This window comes from Aricia agestis, chromosome 17, assembly GCF_905147365.1.
Source record: "Aricia agestis chromosome 17, ilAriAges1.1, whole genome shotgun sequence".
Taxonomy (NCBI): domain Eukaryota; kingdom Metazoa; phylum Arthropoda; class Insecta; order Lepidoptera; family Lycaenidae; genus Aricia; species Aricia agestis.
Window position 1 is genome coordinate 7,013,269 of NC_056422.1, and position 26,049 is coordinate 7,039,317.

At 35.0% G+C, this 26,049-nt stretch overlaps 1 protein-coding gene across 5 annotated transcripts; it reads right to left on the minus strand.

Moving 5' to 3' along the window:
* Window positions 1-8,563: 8,563 nt before the first annotated feature.
* On the minus strand, window positions 8,564-25,706 carry LOC121735383 (protein gooseberry-like). Of its 5 annotated transcripts, none has more exons than XM_042126198.1 (6): window positions 25,451-25,706; window positions 16,331-16,503; window positions 15,394-15,649; window positions 13,371-13,570; window positions 12,375-12,967; window positions 8,564-9,240 (listed from the first exon to the last, which is right to left on the minus strand). In XM_042126198.1, exons 1-6 carry the CDS (start codon window positions 25,503-25,505, stop codon window positions 9,120-9,122), a joined length of 1,398 nt encoding a protein of 465 aa, XP_041982132.1. In that variant the 5' UTR covers window positions 25,506-25,706; the 3' UTR covers window positions 8,564-9,119. The 5 variants fall into 5 exon arrangements, with proteins under 5 accessions (XP_041982132.1, XP_041982133.1, XP_041982134.1 ...); XM_042126199.1 differs by lacking the exon at window positions 25,451-25,706 and adding an exon at window positions 18,881-18,937; XM_042126201.1 differs by having other exon boundaries at window positions 8,566-9,240; window positions 15,547-15,649.
* Between the last annotated feature and the right edge of the window lie 343 nt (window positions 25,707-26,049).

The window sequence follows — 26,049 nt, forward strand, 5'->3', positions numbered from 1 at the left end:
GTAATTTGAGTCCCGGGATAGGACATAGGATACTTTTTATCCCGGAAAAATGTACGGTTCCCGCGCAATGTACTAATTTTGGCGCAAGGGACGTCTGAAATTTCACGTTTTAACCGCTCTATTGATAAATGGTATTATAAGCAACCTATTAATATTGTGAACTCCTATACAGTTTATGATTTAGCTGAAATTTGGTATGATATACTTTGAGTCTCGGGAAAGGCCGTAGAATAGTTCTTATCCTTGAAAATTGAACGCTTCCAACGAATTTTGTAAGTTACGGGCATCGTCTAAGTATACCTATTGTTAGGTAATTTTTTTAATTTCATCGATTATTGGAAGCAGACGGATCGCCCGACAGTCGCCTCCTAACTACTGTATTTTGAATTATCTCATTATCCTACTGTCGTTCAAATCATAAAAAAACTAGATCATGTGGCTACTTACAAATAACGGAAGGTTTACGGCTTCCCCTTGAGCTGGCCCAACCATGGGCGAACCCAGGTTCTGGGCCAGGGGGGGGGAGCAAATTAACCAGGTTCTGGTGCCAGGGGGGGGGGGGCAAATCAGATTTTGCATAATATAGGTGTTCATAAAGAATAAAAAATTAATAATGTTTAATTGTAAAAATATTGTATTGCAAACAAATGGCAAAAATTCGTTTTCTAACGGGGGGGCAGCTGCCCCCCCTGCCCCCCCTCGGTACGACCATGCAGCCATGGGCCCAACCATGCCAAAGCATGGCTTTCCGATGAATACCATTCCTTATCATCATTTCTCAATGTAATAAACAAGCGGCAAAAGGATAAACACTTTTTTACAAGTATTTGCCAACTACAGTCATGCGGCGCGTCCCTACGTGCGTGCGCCGTGCTCTATGAAAATCGATTTTATATCCGAAAACTCGAATGCCAACGACCGATTATCGAGTTTTCGGCTTTATCCGGAACCCACGAACCTACCTGCCGCACTATAACTGTCGTCGGCATTCGGATAATTGCTTAACAGTTAGTAATTTAATTCCTTTCTCACGGTAACATGTGAGAACTCGGAATATCGAATCGATAGTTAATTCCATATTGTTCACGCAAATTTCGATATTCATTCATAAAAAATTAAGGTAAATAAATATTATAAATAAATGTTTTACGGTTCATTTGGATTTGCTTCCCGTGGGTAAAAGTTGATATCATATTTCTGAATTTTGTAGGCACTCCAAAGTCCAAAGTAGTTACTTGAAAAACCTTAGAGCGGTTTGCCCGCCACACAACTTGATGATAAACAATTGTATGTTACAAAAATTACAATGGTTTGTGATTTCGTCGTATAGCGACCAAAGCGAGTCTAAACACACTAGGCCAAAAATACGCGGCCGAAGTTCGGCAAGATTACGCTTGCAATGTATTTTAAATTGCTGATGACACACCATGCCGAAATTACGTCGCGTTATAACGTATGCGTAGCGCATTGCAGGCGAATTCGGCCGTGTATTTTCGGCCTAGTGTGTTTAGACACTTATATACTACCACAACAAATGCGCAAATTTAAAGAATATGCAAATTACAAATAGGTTACTTGCATATTCTTTAAATTTGCGCTTTTTTTTCAGACTTACGGAAATGCGAAGAAAACTGAAAAAGACCGGCAGATTTCCACCATAGCACAAACTTAATATATTATTTAAGAACCCTTGTATTCTGTATATAGCTAGGTAAACAGAAAGCTATTTTGGTATTATCCTACTAATATTATAAAGGCGAAAGTTTGTATGGATGTATGGATGTGTGGATGTATGGATGTTTGTTACTCTTTCACGCAAAAACTACTAAACGGATTTTAATGAAACTTTACAATAATATAGCTTATACATCAGAATAACACATAGGCTACAATTTTAACCGACTTTCAAAATGGAGGAGGTGTTATGTTCGTTTTCTTATGTTCAACGATTACTCCGCCGTTTGTTAACCGATTTTCAAAAATTTTCTTTTGGTATGTAGGGTATCATCCCAATTTGGTATTAAATTCACAAAAGTGGTGATTTGATGAAGGATCCATAAGTAATCGAGGGAACTCCTCAAATTTATGGGGAAACATGTGGTGACTTCGGTTTCGTGAGAAGTATTCTAAGCATATGCTACAAACAAGTAAGATTTTGCACCGAGGTATACCTGGTATACCGTGGTTCGGAAGGTGCTGAGAGAACTCCTGATTCTTTATAGATACGAGTACAAGTTTGGGAGTTTCGGCGTTGTTTTAAGAACGGAAAGCATATGCTACTATGCAAATTACATTCATCATCATCATCATCATCACTACCATCATATTATACCATGCATCGTCCCATGATTATGAGCCTTTTCATAGTCTTTTAGATCGAGGCTCGAGTTTGTCAAGCGATAATTTAAAAAAATCTATACTTAATATTATAAACCTGAAGAGTATGTTTGCTTGAATGCGCTAATCTCAGGAACTACAGGTTCGATTTTAAAACTTATTTCAGTGTTAGATATCTCATTTATCGAGTAAGGCTATAGGCTATATTATATTATATTATCACGCTAAGACTAATGTGGTAAAAACGGGGAAAATATTAGAAAGGGTTTATCTCACGAACTACTGGAGCAATTTTTATAGCAATATTTGGCACTTATAGACCACGTGAAAGGAGTATTTATAGCTATTTTTATTCGAAAATGTATGTTTTCCGTGAAATTCCTAATTTACGCGGGCGAAGCCGCGCGGAACTGCTAGTAATTATTATAATAACTACTTTTATTATGACGTGTATTTGTCACTAATTGTGCATGATAGGAAGTCACACAGCACAGGAATCATTACTGAATCATAATTTTTTGCTGGGAGAGTAAGTTTTGTAGGCAATATTTACCATTTATCCATCCCCGTTCTCAAGATATTAGTAATGTTCTGAATTTAACCGAAATTGGTTTAGTAATTTCGTATCCTATTCAATATAAACAATCGAATCCTGTCCTCTTAAGGGGGCGACTAACCCAAAATTGTCGATTTTATAATTCATTTTTATACTTACTCGAAAATAAGCTCCAAATTGTTTAATTTTCTAAACATAGAAACTTTTTTTATTTAACAAAAAAACATTTTTTATGTATTGTTACAATTCTTACAAACTATAAACTCGCCAAACTTTTACGTTTGAAGGCGAGAAGCGCTCATATTAATACAAAACTTTTTTTACAGTAACTTACATTTTTTTTTACTTTTGACTTACACTTTACATTATACAATATTACACTAACAAAGCTAACACTATCAAAGACTAAACATTCTAATAGTATAAAATATAATAAATATATACCTATAAATATATACATAATAATATTATTATTATTAATAGGTATAATAATATTATACCTATTTAATATTATTATGCAACTATAACTACCTATACTACCTATTAAATATATTAAATATTTAATTTACAACAACATATGATATTTCCAAGAATTTTATATTAGCAAAAACACTACATAATATATTTTAAAATTTTCTCGATACAAAAAAATCACAAAGATGCATCTAATTTTCACGTATTTTTCATATTATATTGCCAAAGCCGTGCATTAAACTAAGTTAATATTTTAACACATTGTATAAAATTCAATCATTGAGACACTGACCTGGCGGATTTTTAAAATGTTGGGTATTTATCGAGTTATTAAGAAAAAACTAACTTGGCGATGAATCCGCGTCGTCCTTTTTCATCTGGCATAATATGAAAGACGGGCGTGAGTGTAAAGAGAGAAGGACGATGTTTGATTTTTTGGGCTAGTCGCCCTCTTAATAAAAGTACAATTACAAAATGAAACTCATTTAAAATCATGCATACGCGGAATTAAAAGCCTGCTTAGTAATGCCATTTGGTCGCAACAATCCTATTAACAGAGTCCACGGCTGTACAATGTACATTAGAGCCGGGAATGGAATAATCTCGTCAGCCATTCTCCTGGATTAAACTTAAAAATAGTTTTCATTTTCAGAATTTTTCCTTTGCATTTTCGCTACCGGGTTATGATATAATAAGCCAGATCTTAGTTTTATACTTGGGTACATAATGTGGTTTCTAAGCTAGACTTTACACTATCCATACAATCTTTTAAATGCAAAATATGTGCATGCGCAAACTGCTATAGCAATTTTGGTGAAATTTGGTATACCTACACTCAGGGCCGGTTGTAGGACTACGAGCACCCCGGGCTAGATTTCTTCGGCACCCAGGGTGATGGTAGTGTTTAAAAAGGCGGCGCCCCTTTTGTTTGCGTTCGGTGCCTAACGTTCGTAACGACCCCCTAACTCCGTTATTGCCTATACCAGTAGTATAGGTTTACCTTTACCCAAGTGACATTTTAATTAAACACAAAAAATAAACCTTGCAAATTGTATAAAGTACCTACTTGAGTATATTAATTCATGCCTAAGCTCAGTTATATTTATAAAATAGAACTAAACGCGGTATGGGCTTACAAAAACTTCTTAATCTGAAATGACGCGAACTTTTTTGCACTGTATAAAGATCAGGGTTACTCGTTATGTTGTCAGTGTGATGTGAATGACATCAGAAACTACGTCATCGTCTACGGAGGGCTGAAGTCACACTCTACACCAGCTCTCAACCTGCAGCCCGCTAGGACTTTAAAAGTGGCCCGCGTGAAGTTGAACCATTTTTAAGTTGACATCCACCGGTAAAATAGTGCAGTCGAAAATTTTAAGAACGTTATTTTTTACTCTATAAAAGTTTTGGTTCGCATAAAAAAAGGTTGAGTACGACTGCTCTACACACTTCACCACTGATGCTCTGTTTAAGTAGAAGTAAAATTAGTATAACTTATCGGTATAAAATTATTAGTATGAAAATCGGTCCACTCGCCAAGAGAAACACATACAAATCTTATAAACTAGAGTTAAGGACTTACTATACCTGCCTGTTTATTTTTTTTTTTTAGGGTTCGGTACCCAGAGGGTACGGGTCCCTATTACTAAGACTTCGTTGTCTGTCCGTCTGTCCGTCCCTCTGTCTGTCGCCAGGCTGTAACTCAAGAACCGCTACCTATATCTGAAATTTTCACAGATTGTGTATATCTGTTGCCGCTATAACAACAAATACTAAAAACAAAATAATATTAATATTTAAGGGGGGCTCCCATACAACAAACGTGATTTTTTTGGCCTTTTTTTCTCGATATCAATAATGGCAACCAGTAGGCACGTTGATATTTTCACAAAAGCCTAAAATAATATATATGTACTTTAATAATTAATAATAATTATTATAATTTAAATAAAATAAAAATTTAATATAAAAAACACAATTTTTGGCCAATTTTTGCTCTATAACGGTACGGAACCCTTCGTGTTTTTCCGACTCGCACTTGGCCGATTATTGTATTTAATTATAAATAAATAGTAAAGTAAATAGGTATTTATACAAATACTTGTAGCGAGGCTAAAAAGTTTATAAGGCTAACGATTATAGATGATTTTTTTGTCACCAAAAACTTAATAGTTATTTAGTAAAGTCAATTATTTAGTATCCGTATTAAATAAAAAACTATTTTCAACCAAAACTCGGTTCCCACGCGTGCGCCTTACCGGACACTTTTTTACTCAGTTTTTACGCAAAAAAAAACAAATCACGATTTCTATTCCCTCATGGGACGAAATAATTGTGTAATTTGGTAATCAACGAGGCCTTAAAAGAGTAAAATTACTGATTAATTGATGCCGAATGTACTTTTTAGGGTTCCGTGCCGAAGTGACCCGATTACTAAGACTTCGCTGTCTGCCTGTTTCCCGCGTGTTGTATTGCTAGACTTCTGAAATTTTCACAGATTGTGCATTTCTGTGTCCACTATAGCAATGAGTACTAAATACGAAATATAATAATATTAAGGGAAAGCTCCCGTAAAACGAACGTGATATTTTTTTGGCTTTTTGCTCGATATCAATTATGGGAACGTAGGTAGAAATATTTGAATATTTCAAGTATACAAAAAATCCTTGATAATTATATTAATTAATTTTAATAATCAAAATAAAATAAAGACACTATTTTTGGCCTATTTGTGCTATACAACGGTACGGAAACCTTCGTGCGAGAGCGAACGAACTTGGTCGTTTTTAGGGTTCCGTATCCAAAGGGTAAAAACGGGACCCTATTACTAAGACTTCGTTGTCTGTCCGTCTGTCTGTCTGTCTGTGTGTGTGTCTGTCGCCAGGCTGTATCTCAAGAACCGTTATAGCTAGGCTTCTGAAATTTTCAAAGATTGTGTATATCTTTTGCCGCTATATAATAATAACAAATACTAAAAACAAAATAATATTAATATTTAAGGGGGGCTCCCATACAACAAACATGATTTTTTAAATCCTTTTTTACTCGATATCAATAATGGCAACAGGTAGGCACTTGAAATAATCACGAAGGCCTTAAATATATGTGTGCTTTAATAATTAATAACAATTTTTTAAATAAAATAAAAATTTAAGAGGGGCAAGCATACAAAAAACACAATTTTGGCCTATTTGTGCTATGCAACGGTACGGAACCCTTCGTGCGCGAATACGACTCGCACTTGGCCGATTATTTATTTATAAAGCCAACACATAAAGTTATTTGAGCATGCGTTTGACTACCTAATTACTCGGCTTTGTTCGCCAATGTCAATGTAATCTGATGAATTACCACTCTACGTAGAGTCGGCGCGTTTGGTACTCGTACTAATGTAAAATAATTGTTCTAACCTTTGGAACACTTAATAGACTCTTTAATATTTAAGTTTGAGTGTTATGCGGCTACTGAAATTTCTTTGTACATTGAAACTGTTACTATTGTATGTACTGCCCTAGTAGACAAGTGGCAAGCGTTTATCGTGAACGCCAACAAAAAGTATGCGATTTGAGTCCTGCGGTCACTACAATACAAGGCCACAAGACTAGCCACGTAACTTTTATTCCAGTCATTTGACATAAGTCATCGCTTCGCTAGCGAATACTAATGTCAAATCCCATACACTTTGTTGGCCCTGTGCTGTGTGCAGTAGGTACTTGTTGAATAGTAGATTTTATTTTAAATTATTATGCAGCGATTTTGATGTTAGGCTATGCGGTAATTAGCTTTAGGAATACTACTAATATTAATACTGATGTATTACATATAATAGATTAAAGAGGGCGCATAGGCAATTTTAGGCATGAAAGTTAGTATTCCTAAAGCTAATTACCGCATAGCCTAACATCAAAATAGCTGCAATGCTGATGATCAAATACGCAGCAGGATCTAGATTTCTAAAACGTATCAAATAAATATGTAACATTATACACTTTTCTATATAAACACCGGACAGTGTTTTTAATTTGCGACGATTTTGAACTGTGTACACTCTATTTGGATTGATAAATGGTTCGTTTAGCTGATCGCACGTAGGTACGCGTCGAACGCACTGTTAATTGTAAGTACACGATGCGGTGCGTACGGTGCGGACGAATGTGCTAAAGGTGCGATCACCTTTTATCGGCATTTTCTGACCTATGTCAGAAAATGCCGATAAAAGGTGACTACCTATGTAGTTAATATCTAAAGCCAAGTGAGTCAGTAGTGGGCTGTAAGCGACGTACGTTTATGTACGTCATATTAGATAATAGTGATCATTTCACCCGATCTCCTCTAAGCTCTATAGTCTATGTATGTACTAATAAACTTTGATATTGAAATCGTGGTTTAGGGCCTGTTTCACCACTTCCTGATAAAGTATCCACAACTTACACTCGTATCTGTCAAGTTAAGTAGTGGGCCTATCCGGCACTTATCAGGAAGTGGTGAAACAGGTACTAAGTCGGATAGACTATCCACAACTTATTTGACATATTCTCCATACTCGTATCTGTCAAGTTAAGTAGTGGATAGCCTATCCGGCACTTGTCAGGAAGTGGTGAAACAGGTACTAAGTCTAGAAAGATATTAAATAACTTTTTTCTAGCGCCTATAAGACGCAACTATTATTTGTGTTGTTAATTTAAGATTATCCTCTAATGCGAAAGATATTTTATATTATTAATTCTTTAAGATTTAATGATTAATAAAATTTTCTTGCTATAGAGCCACTCTTCTATTATAGAGCCTTATAACATAATATGCTTTTTCATTCTTAAGAATCATGAAAAGCGTCAATGTAATTAAATGTTTATAATTAGGAGTTTTTAATAAAGAATTATCTCTAATTTTTTGTATGTAATTTGGATTTAGAAGGTAAGACGGAAAAGCTATGTTAAATATTAAGCTCTTCTTTGTGCTTTAATAATAGGGTACATGGATAAATGAAATATGTTGTGTTTTATAAGTTTCTTTATTTTCCTAAACAACTATTTCAAATGTGCTTAGTACATAATTTGTGCAAAAATGCACACTATTAAATAAATTTACATTAGTATAAATAATTTACATTTCAATCACAATTTGATAAAGGCTTTAATTTTCGGAAACATTTACAAAAAATTGACAATAATTATTGCTTTACAAGAATTTACAAATAGGTACACTATAATATTATTTACAAAAATACAAATTTATGAATATTAGGAACTTATGATGCTAGTTACTATGATTATAGAAAACTACAAAAAATGTTGTTTCAGAATATTTTGTTACTAAGTTACATAATTCTTTTAAACTATTACAAACATTTTAAAAGACGTAAAATTGTAAACGTCAAAACAGTTGTGCAAATTTTCTATTTAGGTACATTGTAACAAACACTTGTAGAATATAAAACCGTCGTAAACTCTACAATCTAGGTACATACAAACATTCCTAATACCTATAATTCGTTTACAATAAACCTACATTGTACATTATTAGGCACTATATTTAAGACAAGGCACCGTGTTGCCTTTTAAAGCTAAATATAATAGGACTTCAAACTTTGTACATACATTTTCTTGCAAGGTAAAATTTCGCTACAAACAGTAGTGACGTCATAATTGTCACTATGCGATAATAGTAGGTCATAATGGTTAGGCAGACCTAACTACGTACCAAATTAGACTTTGCCAAATATCCGGGATCATGGTCTTGCGAAAAGGTCTTAATGCACTCTTCCCATGTCCATGCCGCCCAATTGGCCTATATAGGGATATCCTGACTTCGCCTCACCCGGCGAGTGGGCATGAGGCCCGTAGTGTGAGGCACCAGTGCCGAAGAACGAACTGCAACAAAAGAAAAACAATATTAATAAATGCCATTCTAAATTTGAATCAAACAAAAATAGTTAAATGTGCAATGTATATTTGTCGATATAAATATAAATTGTTAAATTTAAAAAAAGTGGATATGCTAGGCTTCACCTAAAAAAGCTAGCTTTTTTAACCATTCGGTAATTTTAATAGAGAGTTATAAACAAAGCAATTATATCGGCGAAATAGCAAACAATTTTTCGGTTATTAGAAAAATCTATAAAGACGACCGGCCTTTTTGATGTGACCGTGGGAAACAAAAGAAGTAACATTCATGTCAAGAAGCTATCGATTAAATGCAATATAAACGCAAATGATAGACGCCAGAGCGAAACTACTGGTATTATTTTAATCGTACATTTAATTAGCTTAATTTTGGTAGTCGGAATGGTATTAAAATGGAAGTAAATCGTGACTAAGCATGCAATAAAATTATGAATTCAATCGAATACAGTGGCTAATACGTTATTAAGGCTTATTCATATCCGACGTAATGCATAAACAATAATAGATTATTATCGAGGCGTGTAGGTGTAGTGCAAGGCACGTGAAATCGCCTATAAGTACATTATTTATACGAAACCTCGGTGTAAGGAATTTCTGTAGTATGAGAAGTGAGGACATAATTTCAAAATGGCGTCGTAGCGAGGACTACTGAGAAATTATAATACATATTATGTAGAGTTAATTTTTTAAGTTTTCGATTCTGAGCCGATTTTAAGATTCAGGAATGTTACTTATATAAATTAAAATTACACTTTTTCTGTAGTAATAAACAACAACTTATGTTTTTCAAAGGATACGACTACAGTTTTATCGATAAACAATAAATGCGCCATCAACTCAGGTAGCATTTGTAACCGCGCGATGCGCATATTGAGTGATTTCGACAGTTACTTCAATCGTAAATTAAAAGCCGTTTAATTTACCCTAAAAGACTGCAACTGAATGCTTTGTAATTATTCGCTCGGTAGTCAAATGACGGTGTTTGGGCTGAGCAGGTGAATCAGAAAGTAGGTATCATCTTGTAATTAGCGCACACGATATAATTTTCGAAAGCTGAAACGTCAATATGTGCAGTCTGCACGTCACTAATGTTAAAATTTTGCAGTAATAAAATAAACAATTCAAAAATTTACATATTTATGATTTTGACTTTAGTGTTGTTCATATTATATTATTATATCGAGTTTTAAGAACAGCCATAAATAATAATAATAATGTTGATGAAGATATTTACGTGTTTTTAGCATTGAAAAGTTAGAAGTCACTGGCAATCAACTGACATCTTCAATATTATACTCCGATGACCTAGAAATAACAGAGCAAAAACAGCAGGATTTTGTGATTGGATATCGAACAATCGAAGAACGATTTGAACGTTTGACCCGGGACTAACTGTTTAGGAAGTCGAACGCAAATGCAGATATTAATGCTAGGCTCGAGGTACTTAATGGTTGGGTTCATCGCACTAATGTCACGTTTTGCCTTTAATTGCCTGCCGCTCACAAAGCAACGTGTGTTTATCTGTTTTCCGTCATGCAAAGGAAAATGCGAGATCTTTACATGTCAGAGCATAAGTCGAGAATATTAACTTTGACCGAGCTTTGCTAGGAAATTTTCGAGACCGTTTTTTACATTTCGGTTAGGCGTATAGAAACTAGAAATTGGATATTTTGGTGAAACGTATGTTTTGCTCCTAGAATAAAGTAGCTTTGTCAAATATAATATCAACAAAAATATGTTGATCTGCTTTTTAATGAAATATTGTTGAAAAACCAGTCAAAATTTTGCCTCTAATAAATTAAATTTTGTAATTTTGTTCAAAATAGTGTCTGAAAATTTTGAGTTATATAACATAGGTGAAAAACAATGTTACGTAGCCTTATATGCGAGGTTAGCTCATATGTTACGGCATTGTGTGCAACACATTGTGTGGTCCATTGCGGAGTATGTATGTATTGTTTAAATAGCCCAGACAAATGACGCCGTCAGAGGCGACAATGCAACAAAAGTTTGAGGAATTAAATTCATCAATCTGAACTATATCACTATCCTTTATAGTCCATTTTTGGATCTACACGAGATCGGGTCAAAACTTCAGACGACACACGACGATATTTTCAAATGCCTTACGGCCATTCCCAATATTTGATCTATCTCTGGTTTTGCCCTACTAGAGATAGGAATAGCTCACATTAGACATTAGAGACATACATTTTATGTCAATTGTGCAGCTATTCCTATCTCTAGTAGGGCAAAAAAGAGATCAAATATTGGGAACGGCCGTTAGTGATTTTCGTAATGTGACAGGCGACATAAAAGGGTTTAATACTTTTAAATATTTCATTTAAAGCAACATAACTTCGCAAAAAATGTCACTTATCATTATTATGTTTATAAATAACCCCGATACAAATTTTACAATGAATCTTGTTTTAAAGTTCAAATATTTACAACAATTCTAGCGAAATCAAGAAGATTAATGATGAAGACAATTAGAATAGTAACGATATTGATGATATTCAAATCATCCATATCATTAACGCGAGAATGTATTGTAATCTAAAAACCAATTAGCAATCGATCAAAATTCGCAGCCCTATTCCTCGATCGGATCGGAGCCTGTAATAACTGGCCGCGGTAATGGCCGACTTCTTACTCTTAATTGATTAGCGGCTGCTTTAGATAATAAAGGGATATGCGAATAAAATAGCGAATCCCCGCAAAAGGGAGCCACCGTTTTAACAACTTCCGATAACACTTGATTACATTACCGTTTATGTCCAACGAAATTTATTACGCCCGAGCGTAGTATTATCGAAGAGTTACGAGGATGTTTCAAAAGTTTTTTACTTTTTCTATTCATTATAACTGATGCAAACTTCTCATAAGTTATAACATCTACAGATCTTGAGCAGATTTTATATTTAAATATTGTGTTTCTGTTTAAATCCTATACGTGCACAAGCAACAATGAGTAACTGAATATAAATAATTCATAAGCAATTTATTGCCCGCGAGACTTATTGAGACATTACAAATAGATCCTACAATATGGTTAAGTTACGACTACTATTAATCTACGTCACATAAAGTGCGCTCACCTATAGTTTTCGGGCCAGGCGCTCATCTCTCCCAATTTATTTTGGGTGTGGCCGCTCAGTTGTCTCGAGCTCCAGTGGTTATGGGGTGCCATGTGGTCCTGCTTCGCGTAGTCGTATCCATAGGAGTGTAGCACGCTGTCGCTCGGGCTAGCGTAGGTCGGGTGCTGGTACCCAATCGCACTGCTTTGGTTGGGCGAGCTTGAGGTGTTTGGACTCGTGCTGGGTGGAGTGGCATCGGATTGAGCGGGAGTCGGTAGCTCGGTATGGGATAGTTGCGTCAAATTTCCTGAGGAGAACGAGCTCGAAGTAGGCGGGTGGAGAGGAGCTGACAAGGCAGACTGACACACCGAAGGCGCGGATAATGTCGATTGGTGGAGGGAAGGTGGTAGAGCAGAATTCAGAACCGAGCTCGTACCTAAAGCAGAGGAGTAGGATTGCTGCCACGACGCGCATTGGGCGTTGAAGCTGGAGGGAGGTTCGTACTGCTGATGGACGGATGGGAAAGCGGACTGCAACGACATCGTGTTGAATGCGCTCAATTGCTGCGAGTTCAATTGCTTTCTCAGACGAGCTCTTCTGTTCGAAAACCAGACCTGCAAATGATGAAACCCTTAACACTCAAATAAGTTTAACCCCTACCACTTCGACATAAATTATACTAAATATCAAAACATTTAATTATAAAGTAGATTTATTTTGTGTTAACCCAAATACAAAACAATAATGATGGGTCATTAATTTCATAAAAATTGAAAAGGGAACAGAAGCATGGTGTTAGACCAACATATGGTACTGCGCTTACGGTTAATAACTATAATTATACGCTATGATACGTAACGGCAGCGAAGAATAATCGAAGGCAAACCTTTTGTAATCTAATTTACGGTAAGCCTTGCCGTCTTAATTACAATCAATTTTTTTTTTCTTTTAGAACTACTAGTCAGTATCTTCAGATCACTTTTTTTATAAAGAATTGATCTCTATCGAAATATTTACCTGAACTCTAGCCTCAGTCAGCTTCGTTTTCTGCGCCAATTCTTCTCTTGTATAGACGTCAGGGTATTGAGTTCTTGTAAAAGCTCTCTCCAACGCTTCCAGTTGGTCACCAGAGAAAGTAGTTCTTGATCTACGCTGCTTCCTTTTTAGTGTAATGCCAGGTTCCGATTCAGTATCTGAATCGTCGCATGAGGATGGTCCTAGGACAATAGAAAAATTCGTTTAAAATCTGTCAATTTCATTAAATGTTTTTTTTTAATTTAGGATTGGTAATTGGCAACAATCAAAATCGAATCTATCTGTCTTTTTGATTTCGCTGTTTTACTATCATTACAGCTACATTTTCAGGTAACCACACTATTAAAAGACATGAATGTACATATTTGTCAACTCAACTTTTTAGACCATTAATTGACCACATGTGGGCTACCGCAAGGACCACACGCGAGCCCAAACAAATTGAATCTAACCGCATTTGTAACATAAGAGATATCTAATGGCTACGTAACGCTAATATGTGCTACACTTTCTCCTATTATATCTGTTTCTTTTACGTAGTAATGACAATTGTGATGATAATTTCCTACTAATGTTGTGACGCTTTAAGTGATTTTGTATTTCTCGCACTAATACAATTATCGTGATTGTAGATAATATCATCATCAGGATTTTGTTAGTACGTAATGTTGTTTTTGTTCCTAAGTCTTAAAGACTGGTCTGGACTTACAATATTTTACTATAATATATTAAATCTATGACAATCTACCGTTAATAAATATATTCTAGAATCTAGACAATCTTGAATCATAAAGGTGCGGCATTTTATCTAGTTACAATTTATTACTTCAAATTACACAATCAAATTCTACGATGATAGCTATTTCCTATCCTCGGTACTAAACGACTGAGCCTTTACAGTATAGACATTATTTTAACCGTACGCTTAATATGCATAATCTTATCGGAGCTCGGCATCTTTGCGGCGAAACTGCTCCGAACGGGGTATTAGGAGCGCCATTTTATATCGGATAGCTATACGGCACAAGACGTGCAGTACGGACAGATTGTCGTAATGTAAGCCCCGCGGCAAAACGCGATGGGATAATAACAGCTTTGAGTACTAATTTCATTTTTATAACCTACAATTTCCGAAGCCGACACAAGAGGCGCTGCCGTGGCGCGCGCCTTTCCCGCTACACCTTTACGTGGATTATTAACTTTATACGCTGTTTTACAAAGTTTGCGAACGTTCTCATTGAAGTTTTTAACTGCGTTAAATTAAATGAAGTGGTTACGATCCTCGTCGTTAAGGACTATGACATGGCAACTTAGATACGCATCATTTCAAGGATTTTTTAAAGTCAGTTTTGCAAAAAAAAAATACATTAATACTTAAATGTTCTAATATAAAAAGAGATACGGAAAACATGATGATAATAAAAGTTTTTACGGCGGTGGCATTAGGTTTGTTTTGATCGCAAAATCGACTTCGTGGTTCCGGCTTGTAGTAATTACTACAAGTACATATTTGAAAAAATCTACTCATAAAAGTAAATCAAAAGCAGCATTTTTCACATGAGGTATAAAATGACGATAAAATTAAAAGCATGCGTCAGTGGTAAACTTCCTTGCCACTTGCACCGCAAACAGTTTTGTAGGCCAACTTTGCTAATATACTGTTTCTCGCAAACACTCCAACACAATGCCACACGAAAGTTTGAACGAGCTACAAACTACTGTAACGCCCTGTACCGCTGTATGAAATGTGGTTTGCCTATTTATCTACCTACGTTCCTCACGTTAAAATTTTGCTTACGTTGTAACTATTTAATCTGTGGTTTTGCGTACTCACAAAAATCATTAGTCACTTAAAATAAAAGTTTCACCATATTTGGATAAACAACTCCATAGAAATTCTCCTAGGTAATCCTCATAAAATTAATCATGAAATGACGCCAATACCAAATTTAATCTAGCTTGTAATTATAGTGCTTATCCAAAGTTCAAGGTAAGTATAACTTACCTAGAATACCATCAATACTATGATTTCTTCTATCTGACTCGTCTCTTTTCCCGCCTCTAATGAGTCGCGATATCGAACTGACCGACGGCGCTGTGTTTTTATCACAGATGCCCTCTTTAATTAATTTATCTCTAATCTCCCAGGAGAATATACCTGGGTTTTGTCTCTTGAGCTCCTCTATCCGGTTCTCTACTTCGGGCGTTGCTACTCTTGGCTTCGAACCGCCTATAACACCCGGGCGTATTGAACCAGTTTCCTGTGGACAACAGAGAATTTACTTATGAAATATTATTATAAATTGTAGTTCCATGTTCTTCAGCATTTCAATTATGGGCTGCACGGCTATTATGACAGTCATCAAATTAAAAAAGAATTTCTAAAACTTAAAGTCAAAAACGTTTGGAATTTCCTGACGCCAATTCTGGGTTTTCCCCAAACGGCACAGACAAAAAATGATCTATATCGCTGATTCTTAGTATCATCTTCGGATCTTTTTATTAATCGCCTTATCTTATAACAGACATTCCTTACCTGGTATCTGTTAAGTATCTTGGATACACAGCCGTGCGAGACTCTGAGCTGACGTGACATCTCGCGCCAACTCAGAGTCGTGCGCAGGGCCGCACTCCCGCCGCCGCCATCTCCACAATCTTCAGCCTGATGTGGTTCGGCAGCGGTCGGTCGCTGATGAACACACCACCCAGCTGGTTCATTCTCCCCTGTCCTATAACTGACAAGCCTTACCTGGTATCTGTTGAGTATCTTGGAGACGCAGCCGTGCGAGACTCTGAGCTGGCGCGAGATGACGCAGGGCCGCACTCCCGCCACCGCCATCTTCACTATCTTCAGCCTGATGTGGTTCGGCAGCGGTCGGTCGCTGATGAACACACCACCCAGCTGGTTCATTCTCCCCTGTCCTATAACTGACAAGCCTTACCTGGTATCTGTTGAGTATCTTGGAGACGCAGCCGTGCGAGACTCTGAGCTGGCGCGAGATGACGCAGGGCCGCACTCCCGCCGCCGCCATCTCCACTATCTTCAGCCTGATGTGGTTCGGCAGCGGTCGGCCGTTGATGAAAACACCACCCAGCTGGTTCATTCTCCCTTGTCCTGTTACAAATTATATCTATTAAAACCTGAAGGGCAACATTTGCAGAAACACTCGTAGAAATATCTTGCAATATAGGTAAAGTCTAGACAATGTCGTAACTCTGAGACGCTTTTTGAGTTATTGTTATTTTATTAACCTAAGTTTATACGAGTTTCAGAATTAATTATATAATAGCCAAATATAAGATGGAAATTTAATGAAAACAGACATTTGGAGTGATTAGCACTAAATATTTGACCTCCGTCGTCAAAAGTGACATAACCTACAAATTTATATTATTCATTTAAAATATCAAACGAAGAGCCGACGAACAAAAACACGTCAATCATAACTTGAGTAATATTTAAATTGAATAGTTTCGATATGATAATAACAACAATGATCTCAATGCATACAATACAACATTTGATTGAACAACAATACATTGTGTAAAGCGAAAAATTGTTTCAAAAACACGAATATGAGTTATTTTACAAAGAATTCACTTGTGGTAAAATGATCAATTTTAATATCAACTTGCAATTATTACATAAAAAATTACATAAAAAAGTTAACTGCCTTAGTAGGTACATATTATGTAATATGCGTCGGATGGGCATGTAAAAAGTTGGTCCTGAGCCTGATCTCTCGCCAGTCGTGTCGGTCTTCCGTCCCACTGGGTTACGAGAGTAAAGGAGAGTGCTCTTGTGTACTGCGCATACACTTGGGCACTATAAAAATTACTCCTGCGTAGCTGGCCTGGTTCAATGAAACCGGCCACTGTCACCGAAACTGGTGTGGGAGCTATTATTATTATTTATTATGTAATATAATAATTATTTAGTAACAATCACCAGTATTTAGTTTTAAGGTAACATCACTGTTTATTGCAATAATCAAACCCTCGGGACAAACTTAGTAACTGGCAATAGCGCTGAGTGAGGTAAGTCATCAAAGACTTAATTAGTTTCGATTTGTATGCAATCATAATTTAATCTCGTCCCGATAGTGATTGCGAATAACTCATCTGGGCTTTAAAAGTTTTATAAAATTAATGTATGTGTGAATAAAGTACAGCTATTATAATCACATCATGGCACGCTGGCCACCTATCGTCAAAGGATGCCGACAATCTACAATTTTTGCGACGCCTTTGTAATTTTATTAGCTTCTATCGAGTGAAAAGTGTGAAAAAAGACTTATTGCTCTTTTATAGTTTGTAAATTACTTTTAAATTCATTACTAGATTTCTTTATCCACATTTACGAAGTGTTTTACTGGTCACTTTTTGTTTTTTGTCCGAATTTAATCAACTATGTTTTTGTCGGTTTTTTGCATAACTAATCTAAACCGATCAGAAGTCCGTGTGAAAAAGTTGACACGGTGGCATGTCCCACTTGTGAAGGCATTTAAGGTTTATCAATTTCAAATAATTCCTCAAAGACGCCGCATCGCGTAGCGCCCTAGACCCCTACTGGGATACACCTATCAATTAAACAACATGTCAACAAGTATGTCCTTTGATAATACCGGAGACCGAGTTCAGCGGTGAACCATTGTAAAATAAACCATAACACAAACAACACATGTTTTAAAATTTATCTCACTGCAATAAATGACTCGGAGAAATATGTAGCCGAAGATTCAAATTAATTTAGACCATAAATTCTACCACAAAAGGTTAAGTTTGCAATAAAGTGTTGTGCGGTCAGGTTCTGCGAGCGATCCCGGTTATTTTTTGTCGGAACCCCGTAGACGCTGTGGTGCCTCTTGAGGCATGTTTTTGAGTGTTAATTTAACGTTCCCGAAATATTTATGACGCATAACGCGTCCATAATGACTTCTCTATACAAATGTGGGTGGTATGCCATCTTGTGTATATGTATCACTTGTATCACTTTATTATGTATCACTTTATTATAATTATTTTCTGTAAAACGATACTGTAACTTACTCCAAACAAACGTATTATAATTAATTATTTTACTATTTATACAGACAGGATGATTGTGAAAGTTGTACTCGTATCGCAACTATTTCGGTAACTATTAATGAATGTTAACGTCCAAGACTTGAATGAAAATCTCTATTTGAATATAGTTAGTACAAGAAATCCAATAGCCAAATAGGATCAATCAAACGGACAATTGATGAAATTTACAAAGGAGACAAAAGTCATCTCAACCGTACAATGCGTAATAGAATACGCCAACATTGTAACACTATTAACGCAAAAGGAGGTAAAGTTAACAACACATTCAAACATGTATTCGTCCAAGCTAATCGCGTGGAAGACCAATTCGATCATGCGCTATTTTGTTCCAACAATACCTACGAGGGTGGTATACTAATGGAACGAAAAAATTAGAGCAAAAAATATTCAGTAGCCAAACTTACGCGTCTTATTCATTGCGAATCTCAGGACCGGTGCGTTTGGAAAATAATCACGTACTAAAAGCAGATACGATGGTAGGAAAGGTATAAAAATTTTCTTACAATAACATAATCTTGTAGCGATTCGTTCAACTGCGATATTCGTGTTAGACGAAATTGAAACAGAGTCAATCATTTAATGCTAAGCGTAGGAGGCAAAGCGTGACCGAATAAATGAAGATTTTCTGTTCACTATTGCATTTCTATGTCAACTTTAATTAACATTTCCAACGGATTTCGTAGTACCCTTCGAAGTAAAGAGGCATTGTTGATCGGTGATTGGATTTTCCATTTTGAATTCGATAGTTTCTTTTTAAATTAACTAACATTTTAATGAAGTTTCTGACTTACCTAACACCTGTCGACGAATAAAACGCAATACTTTTTCTAATCCCGAGTGGATTGTTACATGTTTTCATTTTGATTTAAATTGCAAATCACTTTTGGTATCAACACAATAATCGTAAAATGATTGCAATGCACAATTGCGTGCTACTTTAACCGTTTGCACCCTCTTTAGCTACAAGTAGTTTAATTCGTTTTTAGTCATTTCGAGCGGTTACACTAAATCAATCACAGCAATAAGATGCACTGATACTATGTTCCAAGTCGATATCGTGTTGTGTAAATAAATCGTAAACCCCGTTTTCACAATCATAATATGTTTCTGGTTGCAAATCAATTTCACGTAGCGACATTAATGTGCCCATAGTAAAGTTTATATGAGCCCTTACGTCACACCAACACTTCATATAGAGCCATGGTCTAACGATAATGAAACGATTAAAAAATCTTGGTGCATAAAACATTTATATTTTCATTTTTGACTATTTTAAACTCTACAACTAACATCATGATTACATTTAAGTATAATAAGATAAGGATAGACCGGACATAGCATTTGAAGAAACCCAATCAAAAATAAAAGAGTTGGAGCTAATCTATATAGAGATTAGTGAATCATTCGAGTTACACTGTCAAACTAAATCAAGGTCTTAGGACATAAAATTTAAACTAGTTTTTTTCCTAGAATAATAAAGTAGTAGCAAAAATACCTTGATATTATATATTTGAAAGTACTATGTTTTTATAAATTCCTAATTTCAAGCCTCGACATTTTTATTTTTTTAATTTCAGAAGCATGTTCAATAAAAAAATAAAAATTGTGAGTTGTTCTTGTAAATTGGTTTTTTAAAACCTTTGGTATATTTTCGCATTTTTTTAATAAAATAAATATTGCAGATATACTGATAAGCTCCACGTAAATAAAATTCATAAAATCAAAGAAGTTAACTCTAGAAATTAGTTTGTTATAGATACAAAGTGTAAAAATAATTTATCATCTAATAATAAATATAACCTGTTAGACGACATACATTAAATGGCTGTCCACAATCAAGCAACAAAGGAGGACGCGATTTGAAAGCGCATTCTAAATTCGAATTGGGCGGTATTTACAAAGCCACCATTAAGCCTTCTTCGAGCCGTTGTGTGGCCGAAGTCGCGTGGCCCGAGAGATCCGGTATCGAATCAGTCCTATTATATTTTTAAATAGCGACATTATCATATTAGTCCACAGATTGGCTTTAATTAAAAGATTGACGTATTCAGATTCGATCAGATCAGAGGTTAATTCCGTTGCCGTCATGGTATTCATGCGTTTGTTGTTTTATGTCAACAGTTTATATGCTATTAATTCAGTATTAATTGTTGTTTTACTGAATTCCTTAGGATTTAATAACGTTTTGCGTTATATCAAAATTATATCTTACAATGTCTCTTTATCATTAAACAGCTCTACTTATATTTGCTATTTCCACCAAAATTTTACTAAAATACTCTACGGCCTTGTTGTAGTTATAATTTATTGGTATCCGACTCCATAAGTTATTGTAATTCACAAGTATACCAACTGAACAAACTTGGCACCGCCCTCCGACAGCCACACGAAAGCGATGAAAAAAGAATATATTATTTTCAAATAATGGTGTTTTCAAAGGAGAGTTGACCTCATTTTATATTCGAAACGTGTTATGTAATAATTTGACGGGCCTTTTCTTTTTTGGGCCACTTTGACATCACATGCCGCCTTTTATATAAAGCAACAAATAGAACTTTTAGAAAAGTTAAAATTTCACAAAAGTTTTGAAAAGAAAGTTACCACAAGTTCTTTATAAGTAAAATAGATAATTAAGAACACAAATGACTTCAAAATGGTTGCTAATAAAGCACTTAAAGCTCACTATAAACATTTGGAATCATCAATCGACGTATATCTTGTCAAATTACAACTATAATCAAGTACATTAAGCACAAATTAAATCACCACATCAATTTTATTATTAATAGATTGAAATAAATAATGGCGAGCGAGCCAGGTCCGTCTCCCCGCCCTCTCCTCCCCCCTCACTGCGCCTGCGCTGGAGGCGCGTCATATTATGCCGCTAAAAGAGGCTGTCGGCGTCTTTGATCCCGCGCTGCGTACGAGACGCTCTGACACTCGCGCTGATATGAATGTGACTAAACCTTGATTAAGGTACTGAACTCCGCGGGGTCAGCAATAAATCGGCCACTTTTATAATCGTATTAGCCGATATAAACACAGCACGCAGTTCCAGTAATAAATATTATAATGGAGAGGAAATTATTGATTGAGACGAAGCCAATAAACCTTCCATGACCAATTTTGGACACGAATCACGATACGTAAAAGAAGAGAAATAAAATTGAAGTTAGTCATTAAATGAATTAACAGAGAATTAATCGAAAATGTAATATCAATGACAACATAATTGTGAGTTTGATGTAAACCACACAAGGCTAACTAGTGAACACTACGAACTAACCTATGAACCCGATTCGTCAGGGTCCTCTAACGGCTTGTCTCTTGTAATACGAAATCGAAAGGGCATTTCGCATGTAAATTATGGTTGTATGATCAATATCTCGTATCATCGAGGTTCGAGTCCTTCTAGCCTCGGGGGCATCTTCGGACAACTTATAAAGAATGCCCAGCATGTGTAGTTTCTTTTTTTATGAAATTTCTGAGATTTTATAGATGATCTACACTTAAGCATTGAATCATTTACTTTTAATATTTTCATTTTTACTACGTTTACTCTACCTTTACCTCTGGTAAGAAAATCTTTATTAAATTTATTCTTAAAACCATCTGTAGCTATAAAGTATTAAATTTTAATTTTAACATCATTATAAGCTAATTTGTCAGTATATGGAAGGTTGAATAATTGCGCTTTTTATCAATAATTTAAATACATTACCATAATAAACGCCTCAGGGTGTCCCCTCATGTTGGAGATACATACATAATATTGTGAATGATATTTGTAAGCGAATATCATGAAAATAAGAAAGCTTTTTAATTTTAATTTCAAGAAGAAGAAAAAAAGTGAAGTTAATTTCTATTATTTTAGAAACGTCTCTTTGACTCGTCTCTAATAAAAATGAAGAAAGACCTTTTCATTGTCATCAAAAATGTGTTGGAATGGAACAATTACTGAGTTTTTTGAACCCGAAAATGCTTTATCTGTAAGGTCCCACGTGTCGAATGATAAAACATTGACAGTAAAAATCACACAAATCATAAGGATGTCAATATTATTTATTAAGTCGCATTAATTTCTCTTTATCTCTGTAAGCAAGTATTATTTCGCATTACAAATGTTTTGCAATCCTTTAAAATTACGTCGCACTGTGACACTAAGCTTACCTTGATATTTTGTTCTTTGTGTCGTATTAAGGGTTTAAGGGCTTAAAAATCTGAGACGGAGAATAATGCGAGGCTCTCGACTATATTCCTCAATATAGAACTATAATATTTTCATAAAATATATTATTAATACATACTACGTTGTATGTAGTTATAGTAGAGTTGACCCTTGAAACGTGAATCGCAAACAAAGAAATGAAATTTTCAGTAACTGTCTTTCTGTTACGTAAAATATTTTTATAATTATCCATATGCATAACATTACTATCAAAATCTATACCTAGAGTTTTTGTACCTATATCTCAGATTCAGCCAAAGAGCTTTATAAAGATCTAACCACACTAAATATTACTCGTATAACGTATTACTTTTTCTCTTTTCAAAATTTGAGTTCATTTTATTAAAGACCTCGTCGGCATTCTTTTTGACGTCGTCTCTTTCACTCCTTCACCCAAAGTGTTTTGATCTCTTTCTTTTTAATTGAGCTTAGGCGAAGCAGGTCATAAGTCGGAGTGACATTTTGTAACAATGCAGTCGAAATGTTTTCGTATGCTAATGATTTATGTGTTAAACCATAAGTATGAGCGTTTTCGGAGCAAAGAGTTCCTTTCAAATATGCCTTTGGCGGCTTATCTGGAGCGGGTTAATTTTATGTCATATTTTATGTATGCAATGCGATACTTACCAACGTATTGAAAATTTTCCTTTAATTTTTTTAAACAGAAGTGAATAATTAAAAATACAATTATAGTGAATTATTGTTAAGCAACATTCGAGCCATAGTGTTACAAAATTATTCCTAATATTTTCTTGGATCTAAAAGTACCTATCATCAAAGATTTAATCATTAAAGTCGTATCTATAGCTCAGCTCGCTGATGATAATAAAGGTGAAACTTCAGCACCGTTACATTTTATTTGGGGTCCGCGTTAAACAAAAGATTTATTGTCTTCCACTTCCTAATTGTCAAAGACGAGATGTCCTTACAAGAAATGATCGGAAACAAAAAGTTTTACCATCCGTGCTTCGACAAATACTACGAAAACAGTTCTGTCGACTTATTGTATTGAAACTCTATTATTACATATATTACAGAAGACAGAAATGTTTTAGTAGCTCCTTTTTGTTTGTGCAAGTAGGAAAAGACTGGTGGCAAAAACCGAGACCTGCTTCTTTTTCTATTGAAAAAGTTATATTGTTTTATTAACGTGAAATAAGAGTCTTGATTATATCTTTTATAGAATTTTAACTTCATTTATTCAAATTGGGGACAATTTTACTTGGTGAAATAATGTCACCTCTTGATTAAAATAGAGAATACAATGACTCTTAATTAAAGTATTGTGCTAGTATGCGTTGTATTTATCTTGAGTTATTACTCAAGATAAATACAACATACAAAGTTATTACTAAAACTATGTCTTACTTTTTTCTGCAAGTGAATTTTAAATGAATACAAATCATTTTCAAAAGATCACATAGCACGCGCGTGTCGGCATAGCTCAAAGACAGTTATTAATAGGACAAGATGTATAGATTTTTAATTTCATAAGATAACATCTAATCTCTTACAGATCAACAATCTTTTATCTAACAAAACTGTAATAACAAGAGGAGTTATTCATTTTGGAGACAATCACACAAAGAAAGAAAGCTTTATCTTTGTATACTTAAAATGCTCTATTAGATGTTCTTTCATGATTAATGATCATTACTTTTTATTTAACTTTGACCTTTTCAATTAAGTTCAATGATAATTACCGACCCATTTAAGCAATGCCCACAAAAATCACGATTTTGCAAAAAAAAATTAAAATTGAAACTATTTCAATAAAAAATACTTCGTGATAGAAAACACGATTTAAATAAACATCCTTGAAAGCAGAAACATGGGCGGTGAAGTAGTAACTATTATTAGAATAAATCCGAAGTAAGTGTTCTTATGATTGCACTTATGAAAAGTGATGCAAAATATACTTTGTAAAGATACTGAAGAACATAATAAAAATATATAAAATGTGTAGAACAATATTGTTCTATAAAAATTCAAAAAGTTGAAAATAGGGAACAGGTTGAATGCAACAATGATGAGGATATGAAAGGATGCGTGAGAATGAAATATGATTGTATGGACGTTGTAAAAACGTTGTCGGATGATTCCCAAGTGACTTTATGGTTTTATGGCTATGAAGGTTTATGGGATCCTCGGCTGGGACAAATTACACCTATATATTTTGGATAATTCTCATCCATGTTAATCACCTGTTAAAACCCTCATCATGGACACTATTATACATTTATTGCTACACATTTATAGATTTATGATTTTACTTCATAATTACGGTGATTGATTTTACAATCATGAGCATCGTAAACGCTCATCATAGTCATAAAAGTAATCAAACGAAAAGGTGAGCCTGTTAGAGCTGAAAAAGATAGTAGAAAAATTGTGATTTGACAATCAGCATATTAGATACATATTATGTAGTTTCCTTTGATCTTATACACATATACAAATTGTAATGAATTTCATAAATAAATAATAATATAAGTAGAAAAAGTAATAACTTTAGAGGTAAAAGAGGATAAACCTTATAAAAATCTAATTAATCAGAAACAATTAAAATGTAAACACCAATTTTCATAAAGTGTAAAATTTTAAAAACACTTTAAAAAAACAAAATGTAAATAAAAATGTAGAGAACTTAAATATAAACTTTTGAGCTTGTAGTTAGATTAATCAACTCATTATACTACAATGATTAGGTTATCGTTAGATTAAAACTCAAGCGCATGACACTTACCCTGGAAGGAATATCCGGTGAAGTACGGAGTCATGTTCAAAGTAGATACAGCCATTTACAAGCCAGACGATGCTTAAAACACCAATTCAGTCCATGCACTAGAGTCTCGGAAATCACTGCTAGAGTCACTCACAGGCACGCAGGCATGATTGCAAAAAGTCAACAGCCTGTATAATCCGTGTTACTTAGAAGACAGCTAACTGGCCACTGACGTGTGATGTAAAGATGTATTTCGACTCTCAAGTGTAATCTTTCACAATCAACGGTGCAACAAAAAATGGACAAAACGCCTCCGCAGCCTTCGTGCCACGCCACGACGTCTCCCTTCTCTTTCTATCGTCCGGATCTTGTGGGGTTTACAGCAACAAGTAAGCTAACATACACGTATATACCAGACTATAGGGACTCGAATTTGATAATTTTAGAGGTATTTGCAGAAATTTTGAATTCAGACGACTAATCTCCGATCGATTTGATCGATTGTGATAGCGATGGCGTTGTGCGAGAGAGACAGCGAGATAGCTCGATCCGGTATCTTCAAAGAGAAGCGCTTAACAATGTGTGAGTCGCGCCTGAGTCGGTGCTCCGTGACTAAAAAC

Excerpts from the sequence above, each read along its gene's own strand:
- LOC121735383 (XM_042126198.1), bottom strand. The coding sequence starts at position 25,505 with ATGGCTGTATCTACTTTGAACATGACTCCGTACTTCACCGGATATTCC. Across the intron at positions 16,504-25,450 it reads CACCGGATATTCCTTCCAGG|GACAAGGGAGAATGAACCAG; the intron begins GTAAGTGTCATG and ends AATTTGTAACAG. Across the intron at positions 15,650-16,330 it reads AGATACTCAACAGATACCAG|GAAACTGGTTCAATACGCCC; the intron begins GTAAGGCTTGTC and ends TGTTGTCCACAG.